This window comes from Geotrypetes seraphini, chromosome 5 (assembly GCF_902459505.1).
Source record: "Geotrypetes seraphini chromosome 5, aGeoSer1.1, whole genome shotgun sequence".
In the NCBI taxonomy this organism is placed as follows: Eukaryota; Metazoa; Chordata; class Amphibia; order Gymnophiona; family Dermophiidae; genus Geotrypetes; species Geotrypetes seraphini.
In genome coordinates this window covers 111,407,350-111,430,319 of record NC_047088.1, presented here as the reverse complement: position 1 = coordinate 111,430,319, position 22,970 = coordinate 111,407,350, and the positions used below count along the sequence as shown (strand labels likewise).

Here is a 22,970-nt window from a genome sequence, read left to right as displayed (position 1 = left end):
GAAATGCAAGGGACCTGGGGAGAGGAAGAAGCGATATGGATTGCTCTGAAAAGAGAAGATGGAACTTCTATCTACGTGGGTTTAGTCTATAGACCTCCGACTCAATCGCAGCAAATTGATAAGGATCTGATTGTGGATATCCAAAAGTTTGGAAGGAAAGAGGAGGTTCTGCTGTTGGGAGATTTCAACCTGCCGGATGCGGACTGGAATGTTCCGTCTGCGGAATCGGAAAGAAGTAGGGAGATTGTGGATGCCTTTCAAGAGGCTCTGCTCAGACAAATGGTGACGGAACCCACAAGGGAAAAAGCGATATTGGATCTGGTCCTCACAAATGGAGAGAGTATCTCTAATGTTCGAGTAGGTGCTCATCTGGGTAGTAGCGATCATCAAACGGTTTGGTTTGATATAACGGCTAAAGTGGAGAGTGGCCGCACGATACTTAAAGTCCTAGATTTCAAACGTACGGACTTTAATGCAATGGGAAAGTACCTGAAGAAAGAGCTGTTAGGATGGGAGGACATAAGAGAAGTGGAAAGACAGTGGTCTAAGCTGAAAGGAGCGATAAAAATGGCTACGGATCTTTATGTGAAGAAAATCAATAAAAACAAGAGAAAAAGGAAGCCGATATGGTTCTCCAACCTAGTGGCTGAGAAAATAAAGGCGAAAGAGTTGGCGTTCATGAAATACAAAAAAACCCAAGAAGAGGAGAGCAGAAAGGACTACAGGGTGAAACTGAAAGAAGCCAAGAGAGAGATACGTTTGGCGAAGGCACAGGCGGAAGAACAAATGGCTAAAAATGTAAAAAAGGGAGATAAAAATTTTTTCAGATATATTAGTGAAAGGAGGAAGATAAAAAATGGAATTGCTAGGCTAAAAGATGCTGGGAACAAATATGTGGAGAGTGATGAGGAGAAAGCAAATGTGCTAAACAAATACTTCTGTTCTGTGTTCACAGAAGAAAATCCTGGAGAAGGACCGAGATTGTCTGGCAAAGTTACACGAGAAAATGGAGTAGATTCTGCGCCGTTCACGGAGGAGGGTGTTTATGAGCAACTTGAAAAACTGAAGGTGGACAAAGCGATGGGACCAGACGGGATCCATCCCAGGATACTAAGGGAGCTCAGAGAGGTTCTGGCGAGTCCTATTAAAGACTTGTTCAACAAATCTCTGGAGACGGGAGTGATTCCTGGGGATTGGAGGAGAACGGATGTGGTCCCTATGCATAAAAGTGGTCACAGGGATGAAGCAGGAAACTACAGGCCGGTGAGCCTCACTTCAGTTATTGGAAAAGTAATGGAAGTGTTGCTGAAAGAAAGGATAGTGTACTTCCTTGAATCTAATGGGTTACAGGATCCGAGGCAACATGGCTTTACAAAAGGTAAATCGTGCCAAACGAACCTGATTGAATTTTTTGATTGGGTGACCAGAGAGCTGGATCGAGGACATATGCTAGATGTAATTTACTTGGATTTCAGCAAAGCCTTTGATACAGTTCCTCATAGGAGGCTGTTGAACAAATTTGAAGGGCTGAAGTTAGGACCCAAAGTGGTGAACTGGGTCAGAAACTGGCTGTCGGACAGACGCCAGAGGGTGGTGGTTAATGGAAGTCGCTCGAAGGAAGGAAAGGTGACTAGTGGAGTCCCTCAGGGTTCGGTGCTGGGGCCAATCCTGTTCAATATGTATGTGAGTGACATTGCTGAAGGGTTAGAAGGAAAAGTGTGCCTTTTTGCAGATGATACCAAGATTTGTAACAGAGTAGACACCGAAGAGGGAGTGGAAAATATGAAAAAGGATCTGCAAAAGTTAGAGGAATGGTCTAATGCCTGGCAACTAAAATTCAATGCAAAGAAATGCAGAGTAATGCATTTGGGGATTAATAATAGGAAGGAACCGTATATGCTGGGAGGAGAGAAGCTCATATGCACGGACGGGGAGAGGGACCTTGGGGTGATAGTGTCCGAAGATCTAAAGGCGAAAAAACAGTGTGACAAGGCAGTGGCTGCTGCCAGAAGGATGCTGGGCTGTATAAAGAGAGGCGTGGTCAGTAGAAGGAAGAAGATGTTGATGCCCCTGTACAGGTCATTGGTGAGGCCCCACTTGGAGTATTGTGTTCAGTTTTGGAGACCGTATCTGGCGAAAAACGTAAGAAGACTCGAGGCGGTCCAGAGGAGGGCGACGAAAATGATAGGAGGCTTGCGCCAGAAGACGTATGAGGAGAGACTGGAAGCCCTGAATATGTATACCCTAGAGGAAAGGAGAGACAGGGGAGATATGATTCAGATGTTCAAATACTTGAAGGGTATTAACGTAGAACAAAATCTTTTCCAGAGAAAGGAAAATGGTAAAACTAGAGGACATAATTTGAGGTTGAGGGGTGGTAGATTCAGGGACAATGTTAGTAAATTCTACTTTACGGAGAGGGTAGTGGATGCCTGGAATGCGCTCCCAAGAGAGGTGGTGGAGAGTAAAACTGTGACTGAGTTCAAAGAAGCGTGGGATGAAGACAGAAGATTTAGAATCAGAAAATAATATTAAATATTGAACTAGGCCAGTTACTGGGCAGACTTGCACGGTCTGTGTCTGTGTATGGCCGTTTGGTGGAGTTTGGGCAGGGGAGGGCTTCAATGGCTGGGAGGGTGTAGATGGGCTGGAGTAAGTCTTAACAGAGATTTTGGCAGTTGGAACCCAAGCACAGTACCGGGTAAAGCTTTGGATTCTTGCCCAGAAATAGCTAAGAAGAAAAATTTTAAAAAATTAAAAAAAAAAAAAAATTTAAATTGAATCAGGTTGGGCAGACTGGATGGACCATACGGGTCTTTATCTGCCGTCATCTACTATGTTACTATGTATCTGGAGCTAGTTAGGACAAGACTGAAGGAATGGTTACCATGGAAACCCCCTAGAGGCCCAGAGTTGGCAAAGGTCAGCTAGTTTTGACCTCCAGCATAGGAATTGGGTTTTTTTTTTCCTTTTCTTGTGTGTCAGTAAAATTTGAAGCTGTCAGTTTTCTCCAAAGCATGAGAGAGGCTGGTTTGATTTAAACTTTTTGAGAATTACAAAGTGTCTATTGGGTATGCTATAATGTGTTGCACATTCAGAAACTGATGTAAAAAAAGATGTGATTTGTAAAACTTTTCCTATGTTAAAAGGAATTTTATTTGTTCAAACCTAAGGACAGCCTCTGTTGGCTAATTGGTTGACAGGTGTGATGTCATACTAGGCATTGCAAAGGTATATAAGTGGACCTTGTGGGAGCGGTTCTTTGAGATCATATTTGCCAGGAGAAATGTACATTGAGATGCCTGGCTTTATATTTTCTTGCACAAATGCCTAATGAACGATGTTCCTGATAAAGCTAATAAAAATAACTGATTTGAAAATATTTGTGTAATTGTCATTATTCTCGGGCAACTAAGGGTAGGGTTTGGCAAGTTACTCTGTTCACTGTTTAACTTACTGAGAATCTCTAAGAATGATTAGATTGTTTTGTTTTATATTTTGTATGTAATGCTGTTTTTGTGTGTGTTTTTTACCATATTTTGTATGTTACTCTGTTCCTCTCCTAGATTTGTGGATAGGCAGGTTATAAATAATTTTAAATAAAATAAATAAATAAATCATTTAGGACAAACAAAGCAATTAACAGAAAAAGATAACATTTTTTACCTCCAAATTTTGTAATCAATTTCTTCAGTTGCTCAGGGTAGCGCAATTGGAAACCCATTTTTAAATCAGTACAAACAGCCTTTGGTTCTGGAAACTCCATATTCTGATACCTACAGGTAAGAAATTCACTGGGATTATTTTCAGAAATGTTCACCTCCCAAGAGATAGAGATGGAACAGGAGGATAGAATGATATATACCTGCCTGGGTTTATTCTGGGAAATGTTGACTCCTATAGGATAAGGCCAATTCTGTGGCTAGGGTTACAAATTTCAGTTTGTTTGTGTGGCACCTTCACATAAATGTGAACATGTACTCCTGGATCTGTTCCGGGGCATAGGATCAAGAGGAAAACACTAAGTTTGGTTTTGCCATTTGAAAAAAAAAATCAGTATTATCTAGGTTAATGTTGTCAGGAGTAAGTAGTTTACACATTTTTTTTTTTAAACATGAATCTTCATCTATTTAAAGAAAGGGACTTTATTACCATATATATTTAGAACATAAGAACTGCTATACAGGGACAGACTAAAGGTCCATCAAGCCCAGTATCCTGTTTCCAAAAGTGACCAACCCAGGTCCTAAGTACCTAGCTAGATCTCAAGGAGTAAAACAGATTTTATGCTGCTTATCCTAGGAATAAGCAGCAGATTTCCCCAAGTCATCTCAATAATGGCCTTTGGAAATTATCCAAGCCTTTTTTCAACTTCGCTAAGCTAAGTGATTTCACCAAATTCTCTGTCAATGAACTCCAGAGTTTAATTACACGTTGTGTGAAGAAATATTTTCTCTGGTTTGTTTTAAATCTATATTATTTTCAAAATTTATACACTGCCTAACTAAGCAGTTTACTTTAAACAGTAATATAGCTATTCTACATCAAAGAATTCAGTATTTCATGTCCTGAGTACCAGAATAAGTTACCAGAGGAATTAAGAATGGAAACCAATGTGCCATATTTTCACAAGAAACTAAAGACCTTTTTCTCTTAATCTGATAATATTGTATTTATTCATGATTGTTAATTTTGTTGGGTTAATTTTATATTTTGTGTAATTAAATTTTTTTATCTTTGACTTACGGTAATTTCTTTTTCATATTTTAATATCTTTTTAAATTTGTATACCATTTTGAATGGCTATGGTTCAGTAAAATGGTATATAAAATCTAATACAAAGTTCTTACAGTATACTTCTCTCTGACTTCTGGCTAACGGTTGTGTTTTTCTCCAAAACTACATATTACCAGCACCATCCTGCCCAATTGGTTAGTTCACTTAGTACAGTATATTCATGCCCCCACCCCAAAATCAGGGTTCTAATTCATTTCAAGATCTTTCCCGTTACTGCCTACTGGTTTATAAGTGAATCGAGGGAAAGCAAAAATCCATCATGCCCACCTAAAGTGAAAGGCTTTGCATTCAGGGGAAAATGTTATAAGTGAATTGAGCATGTAGAATCCCCATCATATACATGCATAAGAATGGGTACTAGGAAAGCATGGCACTACTTTTATATGATATACAGTATATGTAAGCATTCCTAAGGACAGAAAACGAATGAAGCGGAGGCAGAATTGGCAGTTCTCCCCCTGACACTCTTTGTGACCTTGGGCAAACAACTGCATCCTCCACTGCCTCAGTATGACAGACCATAAACCCATCTAAGCAGGGAAATAATGCATGTACTTGAATGTAACTTGTCTTAAGCTCAGACTTGGAAAAGGTAAAAAAGAAATCTAAAATCCAAATCCAAAATACACTCATAATTGCCATTTCTTTTTTTTCTTTTATAAGTTTATTTATTTGTTATAACCAATAACAACTTCAGGCAATTTCACAAAATATCAAAGAAAATATTACAAATAAAATCATAATTGCCATTTCTTACCAGTACAAATATGAACAAAATTACTTCTGCCTTGAAGAAAACATTAACTAAGGGGTCTAAGATGATTCAGCGTGATTATTTCAGCACTGAATCTAGAAGTTCTACTCATATGGGGGGTGATGCTCCCCACCCAACGGCTCACATAGGCTGATGGGCAATGGACATAACCAATGTGCATGCAGTGAGCCGGAGTATCAGAGGCAGAGAAGTCAATATGCGAGGCTGTAGGGAGGGCTCAGCTGCTCCCAGGGAGGTAGTCCTATGCTATCTGCAGCAAGGGGGGGCCAGAGAATGTGCCGCCCGGATGCAGGTGGGGCTGGCAGGCTCTTCCATATTTTTATGCACTTCTGAGCTCACCATGCCCTGGGCCAAGAAGGAGAAGCTACTGGTTGCCAGCCCACCTGACCCACCACCATCTCTCTGGCTTGCTCGGGATTCTGTATCTAGGACGATTCATCATGGCCGTTTCAGCACGGCTTTGATGAAACATCCCATGATGAATCATAGAAACATGATGGCAAATAAAGGCCAAATAGCCCTTCTGATCTGCCCATCCACAGTAACCATTATCTCTTTCAAGTTTCAAGTTTCAAGTTTCAAGTTTAATATTTATTTGTTTAATCGCCTTTTCAATATTCAAGGCGATTTACATATTAATAAAGTTACACAATAAAATAGTTAAAAACTGACAAGACTAGACAATAACTGTACGAACTGGGAACAAAAGGAAGGACGGGAAAGAAGTTACAATGTAATTAAGCAAAGTGGGGAACCAATTAAGGAAAACATGAAAAGGATGGGATAAAAATAGTTGAATATATGAAGAGAAGAGAAATAGAAGTAAATGAAATTGAATAATGTTAAAAAGAGAACTATAAATCAGATGACAAATGCGTCGTTAAATAAAAAAGTTTTCAGTTTGATTTTAAATTTGTCTAAATTAAGTTCCTCACGTAAATAGATGGGAAGAGAATTCCAAGTTTGGGGAGCCGTTACTGAGAAAATATACTGACGGCGAGTATTTATTGTTTTTAATGATGGAATCGTTAATAAATGCTGTTGGTCTGATCTTAGAGTTCTATTGGAAGAATAAGGAATTAATAGTCTATGGATGAAGGCCGGAGTTTTAAACAGAAGAGATTTAAATGTGAGCAGACAAAGTTTGTAAGTTATTCTGTGAGCTACTGTATACTTTGGAGGAAAGGCGGGAGAGGGGAGATATGATAGAGATGTTTAAATACATCTGTGGCGTAAATGCACACAAGTCGAGTCTTTCATTTGAAAGGAAGCTCTGGAATGAGAGGGCATAGAATGAAGTTAAGAGGTGATAGGCTCAAGAGTAATCTAAGGAAATATTTTTTTACATAAAGGGTGGTAGATATGTGGAACAATCTCCCGTAGGAAGTAGTAGAGACAGAGACTGTCTGAATTGAAGAAGGTGTGGGATAGGCACATGGGATCTCTCAGATTACATTCATTATCTATGTTTTTAGCTTTCAAATTTATGAATATGAGAAATTACAGAGTTCTTTTAAGAAAGTATGAGAATAGGAGAGTTATTGTAATTCCCTGCTTCACAAGGCATGCAGTATAATCTTAAATTATTTGCATCTCTCTGCTCTTGATATATTATTATTACTATTAATGTCTGGTTTTCATTCACCAAAAGGTATAGTACAGGAGGGAGGGGAAATATGAAGAAAAAATAAAAACAGTGGTGGGCATGAGTGAGGTGGGGGTAATGTATGATAGAAAAAAATTACCCATCAGCTTTGTTGACTGTTTATAACTATGGTTTAATAGATACTTTTTTCTTTTAAAAATATTAAAATTTAAAAATTTTATTATTTATTATTTTATTATTTAAAAATTTTAAAAATATAAAAATTACCCATCAGCTTTGTTGACTGTTTATAACTATGGTTTAATAGATACTTTTTTCTTTTAAAAATATTATGTGAGATCTATAGCACAAAGTGTGCCATTTATGCTTTACAAGCACAGTAAAACCTTGGTTTGCGAGCATAATTCATTCCAGAAGCACTCGCATATCAAAGCAAATTTCCCCATAGGAAATAATGGAAACTAGACGATTCGTTCCACAGCCCAAAAACTTTAATACAAAATACTATATGTACTTATATGCAAGACCTTGCTCATTTAGAACAGTCACTAACTCCCGGAGTATCAGAGAGAGAAGAACCATCAGTTCAATTGTGAAGATGTGATGGTATATATTGTATGTACTCTTATTGCAAGACTTTGCTTGTTTAGAACAGTCACTACACTCTTGCAGTGTCAGAGAGAGAAGAAACATCAGCTAAGTTGTGCTGTGTGTACTGTAAGTACTTGTATTGCAAGACATTGCTTGTATATCAAATTAAAATTTAATAAAATGTTTTGCTTGTCTTGCAAAACACTTGCAAACAAAGTTACTTGCAATCCAAGGAAAAGGAGTTACATAACACTTCCCAGTGAATAGAAAAGAAGCAGATTCTATAGTGGCATACAAGGTTGCTATTTCATACAGAAAGAACTTAATTCAGAACAGAACTGTACCTTCTTAAGGTGTCCTTCACATCCTAGAAGAGAAATGAGACAAAAATAATCTATGGAATGTAAGTAAAATTATGAGCAAATAACATAAGGCTAATTTTGTAACAGACTGCATAAATTTGCAGGTCATTATGCACTTAAGTTACATCAATTTTCAAAGCAAACTTACGTATGCTAAATTTGTTTTGAAATACACACACATTTATTTGTTATTATCAGTTCTCATGACAGACATACGTATATAACTGCCTTAAGAATACATTTATAGATGTCACCTTCAGTAACTCAGCAAATGGCTGCTGAGTTTTTGTCTCTATCTCCAAGATCAACTGCATGAGGGAGGAACATTGTTCTTCTAGCTGGGTCACATTTTCCCTGATTCTCTGAAGAATCATCATCTTTTTCTCTTCAAGTTTGGAGAGAAGGATCTGCTTCTCCTTATTCAGAAACTGATGTAACTCCTCAAACTCAGACACAAGTTTCTGTCTCTTGATCTGTATCTCATTCTGGATTAAACAAAGATAAATAAATGTCAGTAACATTGCAGTGGGTTTGTGGCAGAGAGCTCTAGATACAAGTTGTCTGTAGGGAAAAGGAAATCTTTTCTGCTATCATTAGAGAATTCACAATCAGAAATGGTATCATAGGACTCTCAGAAGTCATTGAAAAGTGACAAATCACATAATGGGATTGCATTAGATGTAGGGATGAAAGTCTACTTTCCAAGACTGAAATGTAACTGATTAAAATAAGGGCCCCTGGCCTCCTGAAATTCTTCTGCTACAGTAAGGACAGTAAAATTTTGCCCTAGTTTCAGAATTGTCTAATCCTGGTAGAATTGCAGTGGCTGGGTATATATATACATGAGTGGCAGTGGTGGTGTCAGCACAGCTTTGCTCTCTATCCTCCCATAATCACTTTACTGTTTGGTGTTATGCTTTATACGTGTGTTTCAAATCAATAGCAGGAAAGAAAGGATGCTACCATGTTGGTGCAAAGGTAGTGGGCATTCTAGGCAAACCTTCAGGCTTAACCCCTCCTCCCCAAATTAACAATCAAGCCCCTAAACTACAGCCTACCAAAAAGATTTTGACAATTAAACTTAAACATGATCATCAAACAAAAATCCTACAAAATGCAAGTTAAAGTATGCTCTGATCATTCTTTGAGTTTGTGTGGCTGTCAAAACCTACTATTATACTTTGATTGAAGAAGTTCTTTGTTGCCCCAAAGAAGCTGCTTCTCTACGTGACCACCTAGTCTTGCTTAATCGTTGAGTCAGTCCTGAAGCCACTTGAGGTTTTGCCACTACGAGGGGCCACTGAAAAGTTCTCAGCCCAATCACACTTAGTTCAGCAATTTTCTATTTTTTTCATTACATATTTTTCCGATGGAACAAAAACAGTGGAAACATCACTGGACTAAATGTATAGCCTTGACAAAGATTGCCCCAACTTTGTTGGTTGGGCTGAGAACTTTTTTCAGTGGCCCCTCGTATTATCTTCCAAACTTCAAGCCAAGATGAAAAAAGTAATAATATCATGGAGAAGAGAGATGAGAAGAGTGAGTGAGGTGACTGGCAGTGGCAGCCACTTAGGGGAAGAAGGCCAAGAAACTGATAGACTTAAGAGGGTAGAAAGTGTGCAGAGAAAATGATTTGACAGATATACTAAAGCAAATTAAGGAAATGCTGGTGAAATGTGAGTGTAAAAGTGACAGAGGGAATGGGAAAGAGAGTGGTTTGGAGATGGCAGGAGAGAAGGAAAGAGATCGAAGGGCTTATCTGGTGTGAGTAAGGGGTTGCAGAAGGAACAAGGTTTAAGTGATACAAGAAGTGCTCAGCCTGGGGGAGGGGGCAGAAATGAGTGAAAGAAGGTGTGTATACATGGACTCATTTTCCTTCCTTCTCCTAATCCTGGACACTTAACACCCTGCTTTCAAATAGTCTCATAAAAATATAAAATGTGATATCCCCCTGTTCCACAATAATTGTTAAAAATAACTAGCCCAAGAACAGAACCTAGAGGCACACTACTGGTAATATCCCTTTCCTCAGAGTGATCTCCATTGATCACTACCCTCTGTCGCCTTCCACTCAACCAGTTCTTGACCCAGCCCGTCACTTTGGGACCCAGCCCGGGGGCACTCAGTTTATTTATTAGACGTCTATGTGGAACACTTATCAAAGGCTTTGCTAAAATCTAAATACACCACATCTAGCACATTCCCTCTAGCCGATTCTATGGTCACCCAGTCAAAGAAATTGATCAGATTTGTCTGACAAGACCTATATCTAGTGAATCCAGGTTGTAAAGGTGACTGCAAAAGCTAGAAGGATGTGAGGGTGCATAGGAAGAGGTATGGCCAGTAGTTTCAAGTTTATTAAGCTTTTATATACCGCCTATCAAGGTTATCTAAGCGGTTTTACAATAGGATAAAGGAGGTAATGATGCGCCTGTATGGCCTTTAGAAATCAGACCATGTAAGCCCGTATTATAAAAAAAAACTACACTGGCTGCTGGTGGAAGCAAGGGTCATTTTTAAGTTTGCTTGCCTTTGCTTCAAAACCATGACAGGTTCATCCCCAATCTATCTGTCTCACCAATTCAAATTCCCAGGCACAACTAATACACGCAGTACCTACTTGTTTGCTTTTCCATCCCTAAAGGGGTGTACCTACAAGAGATACCTCGATAGAACATTATCATTCCAAGCAGGCAAATGGAACAAATGTTTAACGAACTTCATCTCAAACGTACTTTCGTACCAAACGTTTAGGAAGTCAATCAAAACTTATCTCTTTGACAAATTTCTCTGACCCCACTCCAACATTGATGTACTTCCAAAACACTTCCAGATAAACTTAACATGCCAATGTAACTTTGAAAGTTCTCTGTAATGTCGCTGTCTGTATACAGTCTCTTCCCCTGTAAACCGCTTTGAACTGTTTGTGGTATAGCGGTATATAAAAATAAAGTTATTATTATTATTATTTAGAATATTGTGTACAATTCTGGAGACCGCACCTTCAAAAAGATAGAAAAAGGATGGAGTCGGTCCAGAGGAAGGCTACTAAAATGGCGCATATTCTTCATCATAAGGCATATGGGGACAAACGTAAAAGATCTCAATATGTATACTTTGGAGAAAAGGCAGGAGAGGGGAGATATGACAGAGAATAACATGGGAACAAATTTTTCCCCGTCCCCGCAGGAACTCAATTTCCCCATCCCATCCCTGTGAATTTTGTCGCTGTCCCTGTCCTATTCCTGTAAGCTCTGCCTTAACTGTACAAACCTCGAATACTTATGATTTTAAAGTGTTTGAGGACAGAGCTTGAAGGAATGGTACAGGGCAAAAAAAAAAACTCAGGGGGACGGGACCGAAAAATGAGTTCCAATGGGGAAAAATTTGTCCCCGTATCATTCTCTAATAGAGATGTTTAAATATCTACGTGATGTAAATACGCATGAGTCAAGTCTCTTTCATTTGAATGGAAACTTTGGAATGAGAAGGCATAGGATGAAGTTAAGAGGTGATACACTCAGGAGTAATCTAAGGAAATACTTTTTTACAGAAAGGGTGATAGATGCGTGGAACAGTCTCACAGATGAGGTGTGTCTGAATTCAAGGAAGCATGGGATAGTTCACGTGAGATCTCTTAGAGAGAGGAAGAGATAAAGGCTATTACGGATGGGCAGACTGGATGCGCCATTTGGCTTTTATCTGCCTTCATTTTCTACATCTCAGTGAGCTCACAATTTATCTAATGTATCTGGGCAATGGGATACCAAGTGGCCTGCTCAGGGTCACAGAGGACAATGTAGGCCTGAACCCACTATCACAGGATTCCGAGGCTCTCAAACATTGTATGATATAAAATAGCAAGCCAACCATTGTCCGATAGAGATGCAAACATAGCTAAAGTATGGTAAAACATGGTATGGCGAGACATAGCATGGTGAGCGTAGAATGGCAGAACATAGCACAGCAGGCATAGTATTACAAGCACGACTGGCAAAGTGAAACACAACATGGCAAAAATGGTAAAACAAACGTGAATTTCATGGAAGACATGGTAAAGTAAACACTTCAATAAGAGGAAATTTTTTTCACTCAGAGAATAGTTAAGAGCGGATAGCGTAGCTGGTTTTAAGAAAGATTTGGACAAGTTCTGGGAGGAAAAGTCCATAGTCTGTTATTGAAAAAGACATGGGGGAAGCCACTGCTTGCCCTGAATCGGTAGCATGGAATATTGCTACTCCTTGGGTTTTGGCCAAGTATTAGTGACCTGGATTGGCCACCATGAGAACGGGCTAGATAGACCATTGGTTTGACCCAATAAGGCTATTCTTCTTAACATGGTATGAGAGATTGTAGAATGGTAAACATATTACAGCAACCATAGTTTGTTAAATATGGGGTATAGTAAAGTATAGTCTAGTGTATTAGGACAAAGATGGTGAACAGTATGACAAGGTGTGGAAGAACATTGAGAGAGTAAACATGGTATGGTCTGGCATGGGGCAAAGAACACAGCATTAGAGACTCGAGGATTGGACACTTTGTCAGCAGGTTAGGGGAATTTGGATAGGCATACTCTAATAGAGGGTCAGGGATCAAGGTGAGTTTTTATTATCTTCCTGAAGCTCAGTAAAACTTCTAATGATCCTATGTGGGTAGGTAATTTGTTCTAAAAGCGCAGAAGGTAGTGCAAGTAAGATCTATTTCAGGCGTTCTCAAGGTGCTTTTCATCTTGTGAGCGGAGTGGTCGATTCGGGGCATAGGGCGGAAGTTTGATGGTCATATAGGCCGGTACCATGTCTTGGAAGAGTTTGTAGGCCATTACTAGGCCTTTGAAAATACATTATTTGTCAATCAGCAGCCAGTGGGCAGTGTGTAATGCCGGAGTGATTGAGTCTCATATGTGGAGATTTTCAGGAGTCGGATGGTGGCATTTTGCATTCGTTGAAGTCAATGGATGCTTTCTGCCATGAGGTTGTTTAGGACTGCATTGCAGTAATCCATATGGGAGAGGACTACAGGTGTAGAGTATCTGAGAGAATTCTGGCTCCGAGAAGTAATGTTTAATTTTCTGAAGCTGCCAGAGGTAGTAAAACGAGGCAGATATTACTTAGGAGATGTGGTCGGAGGAGTGAAAGGCCGCTGTCAAGTATCATCTCTAGGCTGTGTACTTTGTCTTTGGTCGTCAGGGTGGTTGAGTCTCAAGAGATTGACAGGCGGGTGAGTTCAGGGTCATCTCTCCATATCCAGAGAAGTTTGTTTTTTGCCGTGTTCCAGCAGTCATTTTGACTCCACATTAACAATGAAGGATTAGGTACTGCTTTCTTCTACTTGAGGGTGCTTAGAAAATTAAAAACTATGTTATCATATTATGATTTTCACATAGTAGTTCAAGCAGCGAGTCTTCAGAAATTGGATTACTGCAATGATTTATATCTGGGGATAGCATCCTCAAGATGTAGAGTCTTGCAACTTATCCAAAATACAGCCACATGGTTAATATTTGGAGGGAGCAGATTTGAACATGCAATGCCACTATTAAAACGGCTCCACTGACTACCAGTAAAATATTGTGTCACTTATAAAGTTCTGGTGTTGATATTTAAGATGGTGCATTTTGAGATCCCATGGTACTTGACACAGATGTTAAAAGTATACAAGCCATCAAGATCCTTGAGATCAGAAGGGATGTTACGATTAGTTAGGAGCTGACAACTGTACATTATGAGAAAATTAGACTTCCATTATCTTAGTGGCAGGAGTATTGTTATGAAACAATTTGACAGGACTTCTTTGGTTGTTACCTGATTTACATAAATTTAAGAAGGTCTTGAAGACAACTTTATGTCAAGCTAATGGAAGGCCTCGTAGCCAAACTCCTAAACTTATACTTAGAAAACCACAACTTACTCCACCCAACACAGTCTGGCTTCAGAACCAACCACAGCACTGAGACCCTACTAGGCTCACTCATGGACACCGCTAGACAATCCCCCAGCATAGGCAAAAAAAATGCTGATTATCCAACTAGATCTCTCCGCAGCCTTTGACCTGGTAGACCATGACATCCTTCTACAAATACTAGACTCAATAGGAATCAGTGGTAAGGTACTATCATGGTTTAAAGGATTCCTTCAATCCAGAACTTACAGAGTTAAAACAAACAAAGAAAAATCTGAGTCATGGTCCAACCCCTGCGGAGTACCCCAAGGATCACCTCTATCTCCCACACTCTTCAATCTATACATTGCCTCCCTCGGCTCCTACCTAGACAAACAAGGCCTAACCTCCTACAGCTATGCAGACATTACCATTCTCCTCCCTTTCGATAAACCAGAACCCTCCATGGCAGACACAATACAAAGAACACTTGAAACAGTAGCAGCATGGATGAAAGACCACAAACTAAAACTAAATCCTGACAAAACAAACTTCAGCCTAAGCAATATTATGGGTTGAAGCAAATTTCCTATCTAGGTGAAAGAATATATATTTTTCCAGATGTTTCTAAGTGTACTCATGCTAGGATAAAGGAATTTCTAGTCTATCGGGATAAAGTACACTCCTTAGGTGCTTTTTTTTAACTGATATTTCCATGCAAATGTTTTATTTTATATCAGAGGGTTAGATATATATTTTATGATCTAGTTCAGCTTCATTTCTTTCTAGAGGGTAAGGGGATTTCATTTGCAGCCTAGGCGAAAAGTGTAAGATTCAAGTCAGTTAGAAAATTGAAGGAATTGCTCAATTTCTATGGTTTAGTAAATCTTATTTTCCTTTCTTAATTTCCTCTCCCTAGAGGATTAATATCACTGCACCCCATTTAGTTTGAGGACTAGTTTGATGAACTAGCCCCACTACAAACCAAAACTAGAATCAGCAGAAGTTCAGATCAATGATTTGACAATGAACTACTCCTACTTAAAAGACAATGCAGACAATTAGAAAGAAAATGGAGAAAAACTAATCTAGATCACAAGAAAACCACCTGGAAAAAAAACTAAAAACAATACAAAATACAACTAAAGGACAAGAGAAAAACACATTACACTAATCTAATAGGCACAGAAACCCAAGATACCAAAAAACTATTCCAAATATTAAAAGACCTAACGGACACCAAACCCTTACATGACCACTAACAATACCCCACCCCCCTCAGCCACCCTCTTAGCAGAACACTTCAAGAACAAAATTACAATTGCCAGAGCCACCCTCAATTGTTCCCCATCCCACCTAAACAAACTCACAATTCTTCCCACAGATAAAGAATCAACTGCAGCTGACAGAACATGGTCTCAATTCCCCAACATATAATGGTCTGAATTCAATAAACTCTACAAAAAGTACAGCCACGCATCCTGTGACCTTAACCACTGCCCATCATATCTCCTTACAACCGCCAGCACAAAATTCCATACTCTACTTCTGCAATGGATACAAACCATGCTCACTGACGGCCTTTTCCCAACTGACCTGAGCGAAATCATCATCACCCCAATCCAAAAATATCCAAAAGGACCAACAGACCTACCATCCAACTAAAGACCCATTGCCTCAATACCTCTATATGTCAAACTGACAGAAGGACTAGTAGCCAAACACCTCACCAACTATCTAGATGACCATAATATACTTCACCCCACGCAATCTGGCTTCAGATCCAACTTCAGCACAGAGACATTACTAGGCTCCCTCTTTGACACAGCTAGACAACACCTCAGCACAGGAAAAAAATTGCTTCTCATACAACTAGACCTTACCGCAGCATTTGACCTGGTAGACCATAACATCCTACTGCAAATTTTGGATGCAATAGGCATCTCAGATAAAGTGTACTCTTGGTTTGAAGGCTTCCTAAAATCCAGAACATACAGAGTAAAATCAGATAAAGCAAAATCTGAACCTTGGTCCAATCCTTGCGGCGTACCACAAGGATCCCCACTATCCCCTACTCTCTTCAACCTATACACTGCATCTCTCGGAACATACCTAGATAATCTAGGCATCACCACCTACAGTTATGCAGATGACATTACTATTCTCATACCTTTTGATCAACCAAAGACCGTCATGACAAACACACTACACTGAACACTAGAAACAGTAGCAACCTGGATGAAAGATCACAAACTGAAACTCACAGACAAAACTAAATTCATCCTCCTCGAAAATAACAAAGTCCCAACCATAACCAATATAGAAATTAACACAATCAACTATCCCATTGAAACTACCATAAAACTACTAGGAATGACTATAGACCGATGCTGCACCATGCAACCACAAATAAATAAAACAATACAGAAATCCTTCGCAGTGATGAGAAACCTAAGACAAGTCAGGAAATTCTTCGAAAAAACACAATTCCAGCTTATAGTACAATCCCTAATCCTAAATCTACTAGATTACTGCAACATCCTCTACCTCCCCTGCCCTGCTACAATGACTAAACAACCACAAACAATCCAAAATACAGCTCTGAGACTCATCTACTCATTGAGAAAACACAACCATATTACAGAAGCATACATCAACTCACATTGGCTACCAATCCAAGAAAGAATATTATTTAAATTCTACTGTATGTTATTTAAAGCCTTAAACGGAGACAGCCCAACCTACCTGAACAACCGCCTCATCCAAACCACCTCAATCAGACATAGAAAAACACACACCCCTCGATCAAAGAAGTAAAACGGAAAAAACTATACGATGGCCTCCTAGCCACTCAAGCAGCTAAACTAGATAACCAAATCTCCAATCTACTGATAATGACACCAGACTACAAGATGTTCAGAAAAGAAATAAAAACTATACTCCAAGAAATTCTTGAAACAGCCATAATTTCAGAAAAGAAATAAAGACTACATTCTTCAAGAAATTCCTGAAACAGCCCTAACTTCAAACTTACCGTCCTTCCCCCCTCCCTCTTCCCACCACACATAAACTACATACTCATTACCTCTCTAGAAAGGACAAATGTTCTTCCATTGTAACCCTCCGTTTTTTATCTCTTTTGTAATCCGCCTTGAACCGCAAGGTAATGGCGGAATAGAAATCTCTAATGTAATATATATTATATTTTCCTTTTTATCCATATTGTATAATATCCATATTGTATAACTTTAATCCCCAATGGGGAAATTGGGAGTATCATATTCTGTATATTTCTTTCAAAGTATATGCTTTGTATTTAATTTGAAAATTATAAATATAAAACAAAAAAAAAACCCAACTTCATCCTACTCGAAAATAACAAAACCCCAACCGTAACAAACCTAGTCATAAACTCTATAACATAACCCATTCAACCCACTTTAAAACTCCTGGGAGTGCTGATAGACAGAGACTGTACAATGCAGCCACAAATCAACAAAACAATAAAAAAAACTCATTTGTAGTCATGAGAAACCTAAGGCAAGTTCGAAAATTCTTCGATAGAAAACAATTCCAACTCATAGTACAATCTCTAATCCTAGGTCTAATAGATTACTGCAACATACTAAATCTCCCCTGCCCAGCAACCATGATAAAACAACTACAAACAATACAAAACACAGCCCTAAGACTTATCTACTAAGAACATAAGAACATAAGAAGTTGCCTCCGCTGAGGCAGACCAGAGGTCCATCTTGGCCAGCGGTCCACTCCCGCGGCGACCCATCAGGCCTATTGCCTGAAACAGTGGTCCCTAACTAATTTTGTAATTTATCTCTAATCCTCTAATCCTATCCCTATAACCTACCTCTACTCCTATCTGTACCCCTCAATCCCTTTGTCCTCCAGGTACCTATCCAAACCTTCTTTGAATCCCTGTAGCGTACTCCTGCTTATCACATCCTCCGGTAGCGCGTTCCATGTATCCACCACCCTCTGGGTGAAAAAGAACTTCCTGGCGTTTGTTCTAAACCTTTCCCCTTTCAATTTCTCCGAGTGTGCCCTTGTACTTGTGGTTCCCCATAATTTGAAAAATCTGTCCCTGTCTACTTTTTCTATGCCCTTCATGATCTTGAAGATTTCTATCATGTCTCCTCTAAGTCTCCGCTTTTCCAGGGAGAAGAAATTCGACCACATCACAGAGGCATACCATGACTCACACTGGCTCCCAATACAAGCGAGAGTACTCTTCAAATTCTACTGCCTACTATTTAAAGCCATAAACGGAGACAGCCCAGCCTATTGGAACAATAGACTAATTCAATCCACCTCAACCAGACACAGGTGAACCCACACACCATTCACACACCCTCCAACCAAAAACGTCAAACAAAAAAACTATACAATACTTGAGCTGCAACACTGGACCACCAAATCTACCATTTATTTTAGATAATGTTCATCTAAAATTGGTAAAATCTCTAAAAATACTAGGCATCAGTATTGATGATAGTCTCTCCTACCATGAACATATAAGTAGCACTGTCAGATCCTGTTTTTATAGACTACGTATAATCAGATCAATTGCAAAGTTTTTAGAACCAAAATCACTTAACATATTGATTCATTTGTTGGTTATTTCGAAAATTGACTACTGTAATTCTCTATTAATAAATGTTATCCAAAAAGAAAAGAGGCATCTTCAGATAGTTCAAAATACTGCCATTAAATTGATACATAATTGCAAAAAATTTGATCATGTCACTCCACTTCTTATTGAATCACACTGGTTACCTGTCACTCACCGTATCACTTTTAAAATCTTACTTTTAGTTTTTAAAACCCTATCTTCTAACGAACCCCAATTTATTGATAAACTACTTATTCCCTGTTGTTCATCACGCTCTTTAAGGTCCATTAATCAAAAACTTTTAGCAGTTCCTTCATTGAAAGTTATCGGAACCCGTCGTCATGAAATTTTTTCTGTGATAGCCCCACAATATCTTACCCCAGCATTTAAGAGAAGAAAATGACTTGAATCATTTTAAACGCTCTCTGAAGAGCTTCCTTTTTAAAGATGCTTTTAATGTATAATCACATCAAACGATTATCTTCTTTTTTTTTTTAATTTATTCCCCCTTCCCATTGTTCTTCCCATTCATGTCTTCTTTTCTAATACATACTATTGTAGTTCTGCCTTCCTTTCCTTATGTAGCTGTTAGTTTGTATGTCAATTTGTCAAATCTATGTAACTTATGAAAATTAGTATATGTGTATACCTTTTTTTTTTTATTATGTAAATCGCTTAGTAAATTAAATAAGCGATTCAATAAGTTAAAATAAAACTTTAAACTTGAGAGGGTTTCACTGTCCAGGTTGATTTGTTGATTTTCTTTTTCCTTGCAAGGTTGTAAGATTTTGTCAGTGTGAAGAGGTTCTTTGATCAATTTGGAGCTTTCTGTAGGAGATTGGTATACTGTAGTAAGGTTTTTTGTTTGTTTGTTTTTGCATCATGGATGGATAATTTGTATTCTTCTAGCATTTTTTTTTCGATAGGCTTTGTCCTTTTTGTCTTTGGATTTGCACCAGTTTCTTTCAGCTTTTCATAGTATTTTTTCCTGAGGTCATCTGTGAACCAGCGGGAGGAGAAGCTGCAATTGTCAGGTTTTATAACTTTGGTTTCTTCTAGGTTTTCATACAAGATCTTTATTTGTGCATACCAGTTTGACGCAGCTTCTTCAATGGATACTGGTTCCAGTCCTGTTGTTTGGGCTATTTCCAAGATGCCGAATGATAGTTTTTCTGGGTCGACCAAATTAGAGTTGAATATCTTCTTGAGTGAGATGGTGGTGTCCTTGGTCTGGGGTTCTGTAACTGACGTCACAAGACTGAATGTGATATGGTGGTGGTCAGATCAGGGTACTGGTTCAGAGCTGTAGTGTTGGATGTATGGGTTGTATACCCTAGAGGAAAGGAGAGACAGGGGAGATATGATTCAGACGTTCAAATACTTAAAGGGTATTAACGTAGAACAAAATCTTTTCCAGAGAAAGGAAAATGGTAAAACCAGAGGACATAATTTGAGGTTGAGGGGTGGTAGATTCAGGGGCAATGTTAGGAAATTCTACTTTACGGAGAGGGTGGTGGATGCCTGGAATGCGCTCCCGAGAGAGGTGGTGGAGAGTAAAACTGTGACTGAGTTCAAAGAAGCGTGGGATGAACACAGAAGATTTAGAATCAGAAAATAATATTAAATATTGAACTAGGCCAGTTACTGGGCAGACTTGCACGGTCTGTGTCTGTATATGGCCGTTTGGTGGAGGATGGGCTGGGGAGGGCTTCAATGGCTGGGAGGGTGTAGATGGGCTGGAGTAAGTCTTAACAGAGATTTTGGCAGTTGGAACTCAAGCACAGTACCGGATAAAGCTTTGGATTCTCGCCCAGAAATAGCTAAGAAGAAAAAAAAAAAATTTAAATTGAATCAGGTTGGGCAGACTGGATGGACCATTCGGGTCTTTATCTGCCGTCATCTACTATGTTACTATGTTACTATGTCTTCTTGTGTGAAGTCTAGGTCAAGGGTATGGCCTCTTTGTGTGTGTGGTTGAGGAGATGATCTGGTGGAAACTTAGGTCTGATGTTGTTGTTTATTTATTTATTTTAAAAATTTATAAACTGCTTAAAATCTAGGTGGTGAACAGAAAGAGTTCTTCTAGAAGCTGGCCTATACTTTATCAAGGAGCAGTTTTCAAAAGTAAGTGTCTCTGGTAGAGAAGCAAGGTAGCAAGGATACCCTTGTGACCCCTTCCCTCCCTCTACTCCAAGAATACCTTTCTCCCCTCCTCTGTAGTATGATCCTTCCTCTTTGCTGATATCCCTTCTCCATCTCCAGAAGAAATCATTCATCACTCTGTATCCTCGCTATATATGTAACTATCTTTGCATAGTAATCCACTTAACCGCATTATACAGTCTCTTGCATCGTATCTTGCTCTATAAATCTCTCGCACTGTATTTTCACCGTATAAATATCTCCGCTGTATATGTACAGTCTCTTGCATTGTAAATCTGCATTGTATCTTCGCTGTATAAACACCTATGCTGAATATGTACAGTCCCCTGCATTGTAAACTGCTCTCAACTACATAGTACATTCCCTTGCATTGTATCTTCGCTGTGTATGTACAGTCTCTTGCATTGTAAACCGCTCTGAACTGTTTGTGGTATTGCGGTATACAAAAATAAAGTTGTTGTTATTATTATTATTACTTCCCTCCGACAATTCTCCTACCCCTCATGCTCTGTTTAGCACTGTTTACTAAGATCTTTTATACCCCCCCCCCCCCAAATAACCTCTAAATTAAGCCAAACAACACAAGAAATGCCATGGATAATTTAATTAACATTTTACTTTATATAAATAAACATTCACTATGCAGATTCATTGATGACTGTTGCCAAAATGTGAAAATTCTGCTTGAGAATTTGTAAATTTTTGATGCAGAAAAACTTTTAAAAAAATCAGGGAAACCATGAAAGGGATTTAATATACCACCTTTCTGTAGTTACAATCAAAACAGTTTACATGTAATATACAGGTACTGTACTTATTTTATACCTGCAGCAATGGAGGGTTAAGTAACTTGTACAGAGTCACAAGCAGGTCTATGGAATCGGCGTTGGAGTCGGAAACATTTTAGGTACCTGGAGTCGGAATCGTAGGTACCAGAAACTGAGGAGTCGGAGAAATGGTCCCAAAGATGGTAGCAGGCATAATCATTTATCTACAGACGCCACAGCCATGGTCACAAGGAGCTATAGTGCAAATTGAACTCAGGACCCCTGGTTCTCAGACCACTACACTAACTATTAGGCTTTGGATAAAACATATGAGTACAAATGTATTCCTCTTTGCTAAAGGAAATGCATAGAAATATACTGATTGTTGTTTTCAAGTTTCAATTTTTATACCACTTATTAATTGCTCTCAGCCAAAATGGAATCAAGAACAGTTTTTATGATCTGTGTAATAAGGCAGATTAAATCTTATTGCTGTTATTGATCTTATTCAGGGAACTGATGTAATGAGAGGGAACAAAGGAAGACACACCCACCATCAGTTCTTCTGCTTTCTTCTCTTCATGAGACTTAAATTTTACAAGGTCTTCCAGATTTTTTCTCAGAGGCTCCAGGCACATTTTAAATTTGTTCTGTGAATATTAAAATATATTTGGGTTGAATTTCAGCATCATTTTTAAGAAATAAAATTGTCCCACTTAAGTCTAAAATTTTAAACAGGTCACGTAGGTTAGGAGGTTAAGAAGACAACTACTTTTAGCCTGTGTATCTTTATAACATACTAGCACCAATCGCCTAGATTGCAGGTGCAACAGTACACCTGCTGTCAAGCAGTCATAAATATACACATGATTAATACAATGGTATAGCCTTGGGTGGGCAGCTGGTCCTGCCAGCTGAAGTACTATTCAAAGGCATCCAAAAGTCTGCTGCCCAGCTCAGTAGTTGGTGGCAGCCCCCTAAATTGCTGATGCAGGTGCTCATATGTGCCCAGTTTTCATGCATGTTACTCTAATAAATACATCCCCCACCCTAAAAAAATGATTACAGAAAACCACTTTAGTCAACTTCCTACCAGGGTATACAATTCATAATTTAAAAATCAAACCCTTTTTTGCTTATAAAATCATTTGATCAAGGTTGTCTTCCCTATATATAAAATATCTCAAAGACGATGTTTCTGTATTACAATTATACATAGTTTCCATGTTCGATTTTATCTTGTTTTGTAAACAGATAATTGAAATAAAGTTTTTCATATATAACTTCCACATCTGTAATAACCTTCAAGGTTAGAAAGCACTTTTTTGAGAAAGGAAGACTGAGGAAATGAGTACTTTCAGATTACATCCTCTGTTAACAGTTGGGAGATGGGATT

The 22,970-nt window shown here is 38.8% G+C and overlaps 1 protein-coding gene across 6 annotated transcripts in view; it reads right to left on the bottom strand.

The window, feature by feature from the left end:
• Window positions 1-22,970, bottom strand: part of MEFV (MEFV innate immuity regulator, pyrin) — a 125,157-nt gene that overhangs the window by 55,793 nt on the left and 46,394 nt on the right. For 4 of the 6 annotated variants that reach the window (XM_033947305.1, XM_033947304.1, XM_033947310.1 and 1 more), the window contains 4 exons: window positions 22,129-22,224; window positions 8,386-8,616; window positions 8,114-8,136; window positions 3,667-3,776 (listed from right to left, as the gene is read on the bottom strand). In XM_033947305.1, the coding sequence (XP_033803196.1) occupies window positions 3,667-3,776; window positions 8,114-8,136; window positions 8,386-8,616; window positions 22,129-22,224 (460 nt within the window). The remainder of the gene's footprint in view (window positions 1-3,666; window positions 3,777-8,113; window positions 8,137-8,385; window positions 8,617-22,128; window positions 22,225-22,970) is intronic. The other 2 variants (XM_033947308.1, XM_033947306.1) reach the window with 2 other exon arrangements.